The sequence below is a fragment of the Lineus longissimus genome, chromosome 3 (genome assembly GCF_910592395.1).
Source record: "Lineus longissimus chromosome 3, tnLinLong1.2, whole genome shotgun sequence".
Classification (NCBI taxonomy): Eukaryota; Metazoa; Nemertea; class Pilidiophora; order Heteronemertea; family Lineidae; genus Lineus; species Lineus longissimus.
The window spans coordinates 2,415,191-2,429,868 of NC_088310.1; the positions used below are offsets into that span (position 1 = coordinate 2,415,191).

The following is a 14,678-nucleotide window of genomic DNA, read 5'->3' on the forward strand; positions in this document are numbered from 1 at the left end:
GGATATGAAAGGAGACAGCTGTGCAGAGCTAGCAACAGGGTTGTCAACTGTGTTTTCGAGGAAGGATCTGACTCAAACTGTCTCCAAATTGGTATTCATAGACCACAGCATTTCTCTGGACCCTTTAAACTCACATATTTTCCACGGCTATAGACACAGAGACAGCACATTTCTTTAGACCCTCTAATCTCTTACCTTTTCCATGGTAATACACAGAGACCACAGCACTTCTCTAGACCCTCTAAATTCTTCTCGGCATCTTTCATGTCCTGGTTGATCTGGTCCATACCCTCCTCGATCCTGTCGAGTTGTTCTGTAACGAGAAATATATTGCAAGAGTAAGATTGGGTACTGATATCAAGTATGAAATTAAGCAATTGTAGAGTATTTAAATATGAGCCATCATTTTAAGAGGTTAAGTCTATGAGGTAGTTTATGACTTTAGAAAAAGACAATTCAAATTCAAGCCATGATAGTCAAATGTATGCAAATGATCTTGCTTTCCAAAAATGCAAGTGAAATTGTTTAGCACCGCACACATCAAGGGAATCCACCATTTATCAATGCTTTTGTCTTTATATTATGATGTTGGATAGAGAGGTCAGCAAGATATTTACAGGAGTGATATTTAGGTGAGGAAAAGGTCAGAACAGGATTTTATACAAGGTTTTGAATGTTCTTTGTTTATGTTCTCCAGGAGTAACTACTAAAGTCCTGAGCAGTCACACTGAAGGGCAGGCCAGCTCAGTAAGTTGCGAGGCCTGTCTGATCCTCAGGAAATTGGGAAACTGAGTCCCCAAGGTGAAGAAGCAAGGCTGCTATCTATAACGCTGCCTCCTAATTGAATTAACAGCAATAGCAATATGCCAGTGCAGATAAGAAAATAAACCAAAAGGAAAAGAATTTATAGTGAAAAGCAAAGGCCTCAAGAGTATGAAGAAGGATCTTAGACAAACTTAGTGAAATCTAATCAAATTTACTTCTAACATGATGACAACATTCAAATCATTTAGGCCTACAAATAAACTGTTTCAATTACTAATTAGAACAAAACAATCATTTCGTCTTATTCATAACATCTATGCTTGAAGATCGCAATGAATATTCAAATTTCTCAAGTGCAATAGTTTCACTGAAAGACAATAGATGGCATTATCAGCAACAGGCAATCAAACGTTAGTCAAGCGATACTTCTAGCGGCTTGGGAGAGGAGGTGATGAACTACACAAGGGAAGTTAGGAGTCAGAGCTAGCAATTGTTAGAAGAGAGTCATTTCATCATTCTAATGGTTCTCGTCCCATTAAAGGCCTTCTCTGTTAGTTCCATCTCCTGCAGGGATACTGTAGTAACAGTCTCCTTGCAGTTTCTAGAACAAATTGTCGATGAAGCAATATGCAATATGCCCCAAGTGACTGCAATTTGGCCTGAAGACTTCGATAGGTTCTCTCCCTATCAAGAGCTAGCTCAAACCCAGAGAAACATGGATTATATACAAGGAGCAGCCCCTCACCCTACATACCTCCCTGGCCATCTAACATGTTCATGGTTTTCAAGCCAATATCTTGACCCTGAGACACAAACACCAGACAGATTAGCACAAACAAAATGCAGCGATTAGGTCAGAAACACATACCTTCCATCTTCAACAGCACATTCAACAGACAACTCGTATGGAATACATCTTCTCAATCTGATCCTTTTACTGTGGGTGACGTGCATAACAAGTCATGCTACATGTCCCCTCAGGTTCAGATGACGTGCATAGCAAGTCATGCTACATGTCCCCTCAGGTTCAGATGACGTGCATAGCAAGTCATGTATGAAATATATAGCTCTCTGAAAGATGTCACCCCTGCTCAGCACTACTGGCCACTGCATGCAAAAACAGTGTCTGCAGCAAAAGGGCTACTAAAATTGGTCTCCTTCAAAGGGAGGATGTCCAGCTTACTGTTGTGTCAACTAAAAGGGTGGTTCTAACAAGTGATTGGATATCTATTGCCCGTTATCTAGTATTGTGAATGTGCTGTTCAAAATGCCCATACCATTTAGTGCAGTTCCGCATGGATTCATTCATCAAAGTTGACACGTTTCATGCAACTCAATGTTAAGTCACCTCTGGTCAACCAAAGACTGGTTTGACATGACAGCATCTGCCATCTACTGACATCAATGGACAAGTGTCAAAAATCATCATTCCATTATCGCCCGCCCATCATTTTCTTTACATATGTTTTCAAGAAGGAATAGTGAGGTATGCAAACAAGAACTTAGACTGCAACATGGTGACAGTGATGACCGACAGTGAGTTTGAGATGATGGATTAACATATGTTGAGGATGCAGTGTCAAGATATGCATGTGGTGTTAGAGATGCCAATTCAGTCCATATCCAGGGTAGAAAATCTTCCCAAATTTTGGTCCAAAGTATACTTTTTGACACATTCCCAGAGAGAGACAGAGGCCATATTATTTATGTTACAGGATGAGTGCGATCTCTATTCAGCAATCTTTGTCAATTGGTTCTCATTCCATAAGTTTTCACACCCAAATACTGTGTCATCCATCAAACTGCCTGACAACAAGTCAAGACGAAAAACAAGGGTGTGACACTTTGTTGTTGAAATACATCAAACCAACTGACACTGATCACAAAAGGCTGAAGAACTATTGGGATTGATGTAGCATGTTTGCATAACCTAGCATGTTTATATTAGCAGTCTGACATGCAGTCACCCTGAGCTTACCTCCCTGCTTGTCCAGCGTTGAAATGGTTTGTATACCAACCTCACTGCCCTGAGAGGAACGAACACAACAATGAAGAGGGTGAAGCAAAAACAGAATACTGAATTCATGTCATACATCTGGTCAGACATCCTTTGTAAGTGCCGTAGTCACAGCAAAAGTATACTTTTAGAATTGAAACGTCAAGTTGGTAGTATGACAGGCCAGACTTTGACATCTCACTACAGTATTCTTAAAGAAGTGCAATGAGGTAAAGAAACCAAGACCATGAAGTACGATGACAATCTAGCAGGCTGTACATGTATTGCTATGCTGTGCAACAAGAAATTTAGGGAAAGCATTGAACAACTAGAACATAACACTAAAATCTGAAAAATAGCAAAGGATTGTTAACAGTTCTCCCTTCTTTTTACGAAATTCAGATAAATTAGTCTAAAATCGGCTTTGGGTCATTAGTACTGAGAACACACCAGTTTATTGTCTTTCTGCAAAAAAACATTCCAAGTGTTGCCCATCTCTCTACCAAAAACCATTCAAAGTAAAACACATCCAGAGAGTTTATCCACTGACTGATGTCGACCGCTGAAGAGAAACCTCAACAAACTCATGCATATCCATTCCCAAAGCTGATTGTGCAATCCCAAATAAGACCTCAGCGAAAAATATCATTTGAATTAAATTTCCATCCAAAAGAAACTTCTTTGACCAGATTTTGAATAAACTAGAAAATTTACCGCCTTGCTGGTCAAGCGATGTTATTACTTTCACTCCGACGCAAGTGCTCTGGAATGGTGATGATGACACGAATGAACCTACATGTATGACCTATGCACACCAAAACTTCTATTATAACATAAAGGGAAACTGCTATATAACATAAAGCAAAACAGCGATTCTAACATAAAGCAATATAACCTTTTCAAACAGCTATAAACATAAAGCTACCTTTTCAAACAGCTATTATATCAACATGAAGCAATATCATCATTCATGAAAGCAAATATAACATAAAGTAAATCCAATGAACTTTTCAAAACAGCTTTTATAACTTAAGTTATGTAACAATTTTGAAACAGCTCATCATATTGCTTGATACTACAAATAAAGGCCTTTTTGAAATTGATTACAAGAAGCATGACCATAGTGGAATAAATATTTGACGCAGCTATTTTAGGTGAAAGGTCAACAGATATGTGCAATGTCTACTATGCCTGCAACAGAGAAACAAATATATCAACAAATACATGTTGCAACACAATGATAGATGGGTGTTGAAACAAATAAAGCACAGCTAAACATTGAAGGAAAAGATACCTCACCCTCACATACAACAAACACATCGATGCTTTTTATAACCCATTTGTTTGTGAATTGGCGGCAGTAGTTTGATAAGCTATAAGTTGCCATTTGGCCAGTTCGGTTTCAATTCCTTTGATTCAAATCAAAAATGACCAAACTACGTGTATAAACAAGTGAATGAAAACAAACAAGTGAGTGAGTGAAACAAAAGAAGGGAGACTGCAACACTGATGAAAGTTTATCTGGCCCTACCTCCTTGGTCATCCAGCATGACAAGCGTGCGGATGCCTGCCTCCTTGCCCTGTTGATAAAGTCACCATCAGGAAAAAGATAAAAAGATAAATTATAAACTAAGAATAAAATCTTCTAAAGGAAAGCCTGTTGCTGACTTAAGCACTTGTCGCGTGGTCCCTGACATCAGCAGCATTTGCCTGGTGTTATGTTCAGCAGGCAAAGTTCAATTAAGATCGACATCTATGAAATTATCACAAAATTCGCCCAATTTTTGCCACTTTCTCATGTATGATCTCACGGGTAAATGGAGCAATAGAAGTCGGCCAAGACCCGCGTGTCATATTGAACTCAACAATGTTGGTCAGTTTGCTAAAAAAATGAGGTTTAATGTTGTGATTGGGTGGAGCTCAAATTTGGCCGAAGTGCCTCAGGTTTTGACCTGCACTTGAGCTCCATTGGTCTTGGTTTTAGTACAAGTCCCTTCCAGTGCAGTGTTAATTCTTACTAAATCAGTTATTCCACCATCAGTTTGGTCAATGTGACCTTGAGCAAAGTTTTTGCATCCGTGAATGGACTAACTTATGTTTTTTTTGTTTTCATGTGGCGAGATGAAAGAATCAACCGAAAAAAACAAATTGAACCCTGCCTGTTTCACATAACAACAGCACTGTTGATGTGGGGACCAAACCTCCTGGCCCTGTGAAGAGAACACAGCGTGCATCAATGAACTACAAACTCAGTGACGGTAGGGGAGAGAACAAGCAGAATAGAAATAAATTAATGATAATCTAAATGGTCAAAATGATAGCTGATGCCTATATTGTCCCTACCTCTCTGGCTGTCGAAGCATAGGCATCACTTGAGAGGGGTGGGGGTCTTGATGCTAGGAAGCTGACCTTGACACTGCCAACCAGTTAGACATCAAACTTTAAATAGCCCCCCCCCCTACTGATATCCAAGTCTTATGTTTTATACCATAGATTTCTATATGAAATATCAATCCAACTAACACCCTCCCCTCATTGCGATGCCTATGACAAGAGGACCAGAGTCATAACATCTGCTCCTGGTCCTGTAAATAAACGTTACATTAGTATAACAGACGAACAGACAACAATGTGTAAAGAGAAAAGACGAAATCAAATCTGCTACAATCGAAAAAATCTTTTAACTGAACGCTATACAGAGTGCTATACCTGCCTCGGCACCTGTTGGGAGAGAACTCATCATAATTTGAGAAAAGATAGGAAAAAACGAAATTAATTGAAAATCTTCAAAAAAGTTTTATTTTAGACATTCTTCCCTACCTCCCTGGTCGTCCAAGCTGACAAGAATATTGATGCCAGCTTCCTTGCCCTGTTGATGAAATGTAGTGAGGTGTGAGAGGATGGATTCAATGAGGCATAAAGAGGCAGAACATTCAGAAAGACGATGAACGGGCCAAAGAAATACTTGAAAATACGGCCACATGATCAAAATTTTCATTTTCCATGAGCAGCCTTGGTAAGCAGGGATCACTTGCTCGGTCTTTAACTCAACCCGCTAATTAAGTTGGGGAAGAACCCAACACACATTTTTTATGAAAAGTGGAATGCAAAATTACTTTTATTTTATCAATTAGACCGGACAAGATGGAAAACTGCGAAAAAATCTGAAAAAGACAAAAGGATATTATTGCTAGTTCTTATTGGAAATATTTTCCCTGGAGATTTTTTCCTCTATCTCAATCCTGTCAAGCCCGGTATCCTGAAAAAGATCATTCCCCTCCGTCACAGGCCAAATGTGACGAATGAGGCTATTGAAGCTATGAATAGGCAAGTTCTTCAGCTTTACAAACATCCACCTAAAACTCGCCATCACTAAGACGTTTCTTCATCACCTAATACCTGGCATTACGAATGGCTTTTTTCCATCAGCAATTTCGTCGGATTTTGCCATGTCACGTGGCGACAGATCAAAGAAATCTGAATAGACGTGTGCCATTATTGGTGAAAAGATTAGGACAATTTACCGACACAGGAAATGTGGGCTAACAGGATGGTCGTCATGTTGATCTGTATGGGGCGGATGAGTTCGACAAAAACTGACTGATTTCACTATGATGGTCTCAACCCTTTCACTTCAGGTGACGAAGAGCAAACATCAGCATCGATGATCCGTCAGCAGCAGATATTGGAAAGGTGTGCTGAGGTTAAACTCGGATAATGATTTGTCTGTCACAGCTATTTTTAATGTGCAGAATAGCTAAAATTTCATTCAGACCATACGCTGTCTCCTATGAAAAAGGCAACCTCATGCGTTCTGACAGTCAGCAGATTAAATGTACTGTAAGAGGTTTGATGACCCAAACAGATCACGACTATCGGCATATTTCATATAAAACCCCCAGCTGAGATATCAGCGACCTTATTGCACTCAGCTCCGCCTCCTCTCACTTGACAGAAGACACCAATTTATAGCATCTTCAGGGAGATTGGCCTACTTTATCAGAGTCTGACAGAAATGAAACTAATGTGGTGCATACAACCAAGAGGCTGCAGTGATGAAGAATATCGTTCCGCATGTAGAATTGTCTCCTGGTTCGAAAAGGTATTTCTATGCATTATCAGGAGAAGAATGTTTCAAACCCTCAAGATCCATGAAGTGTTGATGTGGAAACTTAAATCCGCCTACAGATACAGCAGAGGCGGTAACTTCTCAAAACATTTTTGGCATCATGGCAAGCTGAATTTGATGTTTATTCCCAAACTGATGGATTTAAGCAAATCCAGCCAAATGGCATACGACCATCAGCTCGTTCGCCGGATTCGAGCAAAGGTCAAAATGTCATCGATCAATTGACTTTAAGGAGATCACTTAGAACTGCAACCAAGAGCATTAAAAGAGTGGGGAAATGGGGATACCTGTCTGATGTCCCTTTAAAAAGAATGCCTTACACCAAATACCAACAGGCAAATTTAAACACAGTTGCTAGCCCGTCTCAATTTGTACCAAAACCAACCTGCTAAAATATGTGTATATCCCGAAAAAACCGGCCATTTTCTGGTGTAGCCTGGCATCCCGATATCGACCATTCTCCTCTTAAATTGATTCTGCTCCATAGAATTTGCTGTGAAGTTGCCAAATTCCATTTAGAACCACATAATCCACTAAAAGACTCAGCTTGCCGTAATTTTTAATAAAGATACATGTTGGTAATCTAACCGATCATTTTCTTCAGACCTGTTTTGGCTCGACTTAAAAGAAAGTATAAGATGACAATCTATTTCATAAGATGAATTGCCCAACAGGAGATTCCCTTCTTGTAAAGGGCACCCTTGGACTGACCAATTTTGCCGTTTCGTCAATTTCCCCTTGCTGGAAGCTTAGAGCTAAGACTGCAATGACCACATTCGCTAGACCAATCTTTAACGATCTTCCCTCCATCCATCAGTCTCCTTAAAACACCACAAGAATAGCTAAAATAGACCAATTCTGCCCACTGGAATCAACAACGCTCTACCCATAATCCAAATCATGTATGGTATTTTATTACAAGGCTAATCAATCACACTTTATGACAGTAGCGCATTTCATCCAAGCTTTGGCCAGTTTGGCTAGATTCGTTATCTTATAGCGGTATATCATCCTAGTCTGGCTTAGCTTGCTAAGTTATCGATATGTTTTATTATGTTTTAAGATACAAAAGAAGCCCTCTTTAGTTGATAGGTCAGTCAGACCGTGTATGATATGTCACTTTTATAACATTTCAGAAGCAATTCTGTGACTGAGTTATTAAAAATGTAGTCAAGAGTGCTTGGAAAATATCAATAAAAGCTACTGCAAATATTTTTCTATTTATAATCCTTTTTATACAGATTTTGTTTTTTACAGATCATGGATTTTCGCCATTGATTTGCTGAAATGGTTTAGTTGCTGCAAAAGAAGTCCCGTGGAGTCACATTGATGTGCTAATGGAATAGAGGTGTTGGTGGTGGAATGTCATTACATAATACATGGCACAGTCATCACATAATGATGTCATAATCACCTTGTTAATGGAGATGTATGCTTGATGACCGAAAATCTGACTGTCTGGACAACAGATGGAGATGTATGCTCGATGACCGAAAATCTGACTAGCTGGACAACAGAGTAGCCAAGGAAGCAACACGGCTTCCAGATTTTTCATCCAGATTTTTCACATCAGAGCACCCAATGGATAAAATCTATGTCAGATTTCGCTACACTGTCTAGAGCTGTTCGGTGCACACCACAGCTGATGCTAGCGATGATAAATTCTTGTCTGCAGGTGTTATCGCATGTGTTTTAGACAAGATTTAGTCATCGCTATCACATGGGACAGATATCAGTTGGCCCAGTTGTTTGATTCAAGGAAAGATGAGCCATCCTAATGTTTTTCGCCATTTCCACAATTCAACAATACGCAAATAACCTGGACATGTTCGATAGTTTAGGTTAGTCTCAAGTAGATAATGGGCAACCATCAGAACTTATATTCCCCATTGACCAAATTCTTCTTGCCTCATATTGGCTAGACACTTAAACTGCTCCAGACATGTCCCGGAGGAGATGATGCTTTAACTCATTTTCATCTGTGGTCGGACTGATCTGTCTCAGTGTGGGATTTAAGTTCCTATGCAAACATTCTCTTTCTATATGCAGGTGACCATGCCAACATCACATGGGATTGCAGATACTGATAATCCTGCGAACATCTGCAATCTGAATGAAGATACTGATAACCATGCCAACATCTGCAATCTGGCAGATGAATTGAGATAATCATGCCAACATCCGCTGTCTGCTAACATCTGGTAATACTGATAAGCATACCTCTCATGTTCGTCAAGCCGTTTAATCCGGCGGTTTCAACGGGTCTCCTGGTGCATTATATTCAAGCCGATATCGAAGGTAAATTACCCTTTAAGCTGAGTTCTCCAGTGCCACCCGCAAGATATATTGGACATAAAGCTGTCAGAGAATGGTACAATGAAATATTTCATATTACAATCAGATGGTGATCAGTTGATGTGAAATACTTGGATGGCTCTGTAGCGGCTTAGAGAATTAAAACGCTATCAAGAGTAGGCGGGAAACGTAAGGCCGCGATATCAAGTGGTGGTGTTTATTATGTTTATCTTCACGCTGAAGTGGCCAATGAGGAAGAAATAATGGTATGAGCTTCTGGGAATGGATGGACAGGGTAACTGATATTGTACACTCCTTGCTGGAGTGGCTGACGACACCAACGTTGTTGCTGGTAGCCATGCCTTGCCTTGTCGATTCAGTGAGACAAACGATAACGGATAATCCCATCTTTAAAACATCATTGAACATACAATCATCCATCCTGAGCTCTCCTCAAACAGACCACTTGAATACTTCAAGACATTCCGAGCAATTTCAAGGTTCCAATCGTTACATCAGTCTTCAGGGATTTGTCATGGAGAAGTTCTTACTGAGTAGCAAAGATTTCCCTTATCGTCTTCCCGGTACAGTTGTCCTTACTGATGCTCAGTAACTAAGTAATTTACGACATTGGGTGTCTCTCGAGATGACCAATGCCATAAATGAAGCATCTCATGAATTCCTATTGGCTTCTCCTTTAAATCGTTGATCCAGAGTCAAGTTGTCATATCTTCCTGGTCTTAACGGAGACTACACTTTACCATGAGCAATTTGTGGAACGAAATATTTCAATTGGATTTTAACTTGAAGGTCATGAATGGCCAACATTTGTTGCATCCTGAGAAAAGGACTATATCTACATCTCATCAAATCAAGGACATTTATAGACAAACAAAGCTTTGCTCTTGGAGAATTATCTCGAGCAGCGTCCCTCATGAATAACATCAATCTAAAATCGTCCAACTAGTTTGCCACGCATCAGCACCAATATTCCTCCTCCACATAGACTGATGATGTTACTTGTTCAGGCCAGGCAAGTTTAAGTGTTGGTGTTTAGCATGGGGCATGAGGATAGGGACAGAAAGGGAAGGATATCATCAAACTTGTTCAACATGAACCATAACCAATATTCCATCACGGCACATCATGCTGGAAATTCAGGCCTGGGTCAGTTTCTTTGTAGGTTTTGTGGTGGAGTTACAATGACTGGATGCTCTGGTCCAAGGCAATCTTCAGGCAACTTTTGAGGGCCAGCATCAACATCTGACCACCGCGAAACCACCTGGACCATGACTGGCAAAACTATTATCATCAACTGACAAGGGCAAAGCAAGTTATGATCGTTGACTCTGAAGTGGGCATAGCAGGATGCAGTACCCCCAATTCCTCAAATACCCAATGGGAAACTCAGGCCAATGATCTTGCAACCCAGGACTGATGACAACGAGCCATACAACATGACTGCCCACTGCGTGAAGCCCTGAAAAGAAATCTAGCCGATTTGTTTCAACATGCACTGCGACAATGAATGCGGAGGGCAACTGAGTACATCTGATGCATAGGATTGACTGCCGAAGGAGTAAATACAAAGAAAAAGATAAGAAGGAAAGGAACAAGGCAATAAGGAGAATTTCAGGAAGCTATTCAAATCAGCTTTTGGACATTGAGAGCAGAAAGTATAAGCCTTGGCCTGATGTGTTTACCCTCTGATCTTCTCCTCTCTCCACCGAAGTGTTCTCCGTGCAAAAGATTGATTTTGGAATGTTGTTGGCTTCCATGTGTACCAAGCAATGAATCGGTAATAAATCAAAGAGATGATGTGTTAAGGTTTGTTAATGCGGCATTGGATGTTGTCAGGATTGGCAATGCAAACGGTTGTCATGTTGCCAATAGGTCAATACTAGATTCTGGAGGCAACATAACGCAATTTGTTCAAATGGACTTTTTAAGGTTTGGTCCTGCCAGGATGTTGGGAATGCAGTTGACAGATAGGTCAAAGATCGGTTTCTTCCTGAAGGCATGCAACCATGCAAATTTTATCCAAATGAACTGAGCAACTTTAAGATTCGGACAACTTCCACAGATTATAGCATTCAGGTTGGCAAAAGTTCCATTGTGACAATAGTACTGAGGCGAGAGTGTTGTGATGGTAGAAAATCTCAGTAATTATGCAGAATTTCCATCATTTCTTCACTGTCTTCATTAGACTGATAGTTATTTTCAAGTTCCATTTGCACAAATCCACACGAACCATTGGCATTTGAAAGCAGCTGGATGGGTTGGCATAAGCTACCAATCACGAAACTCATCCTGTGCCATCAGATGACCGCTAATAGTTTGAGGCTAATGAGGCGACTACGGATTAGCATACTTCCTCCGTGTAGCATTCCACCAGATGGTATGAGTTTTTTTCACAATTCTTTTTGGTTGGTTCAAAGGCTGCTTGCTTTATTCTGAGGAGACAGGGGATAGGCTCACCATTTTGCAAGCTCCTTTTTCTCTACCACAAATCCGCAAATGACATGAGGGTTTTTTAATGCACCACTTGCTAGGACTCGTTCAAAGAATGCTACATGAGACCTGATTCTGTGTTGGCAGCACCAAACTGACGGCACACATTAGAGTTATGATTTTCCCGGTCTCCACCGAAAACTGTGAGGGGTTTCAAGGAGATAAACGATTGCTTACCGTTTCTTCTGCTAACCTATTGAAAACTCTAGCATATTGCCACTTATTGCTGAGGCTATCTAATAATTTCTTCTAGCATGTATCTCTGCGATTATCAGTGTAACCGAGGTACTCAGGCCATCACCCATTAGCTCTGTCATTTCCCTTCACCATTAGGGAGACTCCCGCCCCTCAAAGCCAGCTCATACCAACGTCACACAAATAAATCAACCGGTTTTTACGTCAGCAAGATAATGACGATGAGCAGATTTTCTTCATCAAGAAAATGATCGATGTTACAGGTGAACAATGGAGGAGTGGATGTTTGAGGACGATAGATCTAGAATTTGCATGCTACCTGTTTGTCAGGAAATGGTTCATTGCGTAGCTTTATTTTTGTCAGGACATAGTTTGTTGCCCCGCTTTGTCTTGTCAGGTCATGGTTCATCGCCCAGCTTTATTTTGCCAGGTTATGGCTGGAAGTCCTGAGCCGTTTTCAGTGGTAGGCAGGGCTGCCACCAGCGATTTGGATTGAGGAAATAGCACATTATTTCATGCTTCATTCGCACTTTCTAAAAGTATTCTGGCAAGGACTACCACGATGTGGCAAATGAACTTTGGAAGACACCCATCTCAACAACCACGAAATCATCCCATCAAAATAATTAAGAGTCTGTTATCATGAGATAGTAATGATCCCGGCCAACAAAGTCAACAGTTCACCAAAGAAATCAATCATCCGAACCATATAGGCTGGATCTTTTCCGAAAGGGGTTTGCCAAAACTATGATTAATCATAGATAAGGAGACGATTGTCTCTCCTATGATTGCTAATGAGGGGATATCGTGATCCAAGAACTGCTCGTAATGAGTCAGTCTACGAGACCTCCACGCTATGCTGTGACTACATCCAGTTTGAAAAGACTAATGACCAAAAGATAAGGCATGTGGCTAACTAGCTTCGGGGACAATCAACTTGTAAAGGGTCAGCATCTGCCATCCAAGGGAGCGATACTTCTAGTAACATCCTCTTATCTACGATGGAAATCTATAGAAGGTTGGGGAACCTATACTCTGCCAAGTGAGACTCTAGGAAGATCTCTTTGCCTACTTGTCTTACTTGGCCAAGGTGACATATCGCTATCATTGTATCACTGATTGAGCAGCTCATCTGAGGTTGACTAAAGTGAGAAGTCTGATGATAACCTCTACCGTAGTTGATATCAAACTATAAACCCCTAAATTTTCAGAACTTTTGGGAAAATGATAACCTCTACCATAGTTGATATCAAACTATAAACCCCTAAATTTTCAGAACTTTTGGGAAAATTGTAAATTTTCTCTAAATATCAAGATCAAAGTTCTTATAAAGGGTTAATCGAGAACAGACGTCTGGTAATCAAGCACATCTTTGCTCCAGTCTCATCACTTTGATCCTGCAAATCTCATCAGCATTATTGTGGAAATCTAATAAGTTGTGTGAGACGGCTAAAGAAAGGTGGGGAGAAAATAATGTCAGAAGTTGGTAGACGATCTACATTCTACCGCTCCAAGATTAACATCGTTGATCAATACTTTTCGATTCATTTCTGCCGACTGCGCTGACGACTCCGGAAATTCTCGGCTATGATCTTGGGTTACCGACTGAAAGGATCAATGTTGTCGAGACCTAATTAGCAGAATTAAACCGCAATCAAAGGTTGAGAGAGAAAGTCAGAGGTTGTAGAACAGCTGTCACTTTTAACCCTGTGAGAATCAATGTGCGAGGAAAGACCTTTTAGTGATAAATTGCACTTCGAGAGCGCTCAAGGGAATGGATACATTTATCAGAAAAACAATTTCCCACCATGTAAATGTTGCATTTACGTTATTTGTTTAGCAAACATGGAAAGTGTGATTATAATCCCATAACATTCTGCATGATAACTTTGCAAGTCACCGCAGATCAAATGGTCGATCACTCTAATGTGACTTGCAAAGCCGGAATTTCTATTGAATTTCATCATGCATTGAACGATTTCGCCCAATTGAACTGAGCAACCTAAGTGTTGCTTACAATAGCGATGGATTTTGAAATAGAGTAAGAAGACTGTTGAACTTACCTCCTCCGCGAGGGCAAGCATCCGTCGGGTGCTCTCCAGAGACTGCAATGAGACAAACGAAAGATGTTAAGAATAGAAGTCGCCAACAAAATTGTATACAATTTAGGCAACACACAAACTACATACAGCAGGGAAGTGTTCACTGGGATTTTGGCGGGGTATTTTAACCGGGCCATGATCATGGGTAACCAAAGCTGAAAATTCTAAACCTTGGTTCGATAATTCAACAAACTTCATCGCTACTCGAAAAGACCAATTGGTGCTGCCTCAGCAACGTCTCACCAAGTACAGAAAGATGGGGGCAGAAGGAAATGTTCTGACGTGCCCATCAACGTTCAACTAAAAATAGTGGCCACAGGATGGAACATGAAACGACATATGTACTCAGCTCAGCTGACAGGTAGACGCTGAAAGAATTCTAAATGGGCAGATGACATAGGATCGTGACAAATTTATAAACAGTGCCGAAAATGATGTGGTGAACAGCGTTTTGATGGAGGATTGAAGGAAAGCATTCCAATGCACAATTCAAAAGTGTGGTTTACTCAACCAAGATCTATCGCCAAAAGAAACCCCCACCAAATATCTTGCAACTGTGTCTTTACTTCTTTCAACAAAACTTGTTCAAAAGAGATTCTACGTTTTCAGTTTCAGTTCCAACATTTCTTCACAGGACATTAGTGTATCAGCGAAGTGGCGTGAAGACATAGAGGCGAGATAAGTC

At 40.4% G+C, this 14,678-nt stretch overlaps 1 protein-coding gene across 17 annotated transcripts in view; it reads right to left on the minus strand.

Annotated features, from left to right (window-relative positions):
- LOC135485357 (synaptosomal-associated protein 25-like) overlaps positions 1 to 14,678 on the minus strand; it is a 54,653-nt gene that overhangs the window by 10,259 nt on the left and 29,716 nt on the right. For 4 of the 17 annotated variants that reach the window (XM_064767281.1, XM_064767277.1, XM_064767269.1 and 1 more), the window contains 3 exons: positions 13,955 to 13,996; positions 4,293 to 4,341; positions 196 to 313 (listed from right to left, as the gene is read on the minus strand). In XM_064767281.1, the coding sequence (XP_064623351.1) occupies positions 196 to 313; positions 4,293 to 4,341; positions 13,955 to 13,996 (209 nt within the window). Of the gene's footprint in view, positions 1 to 195; positions 314 to 1,519; positions 1,569 to 2,743; positions 2,793 to 3,475; positions 3,525 to 4,292; positions 4,342 to 5,581; positions 5,631 to 13,954; positions 13,997 to 14,678 lie in introns of all 17 variants that reach the window. The other 13 variants (XM_064767280.1, XM_064767272.1, XM_064767276.1 and 10 more) reach the window with 7 other exon arrangements.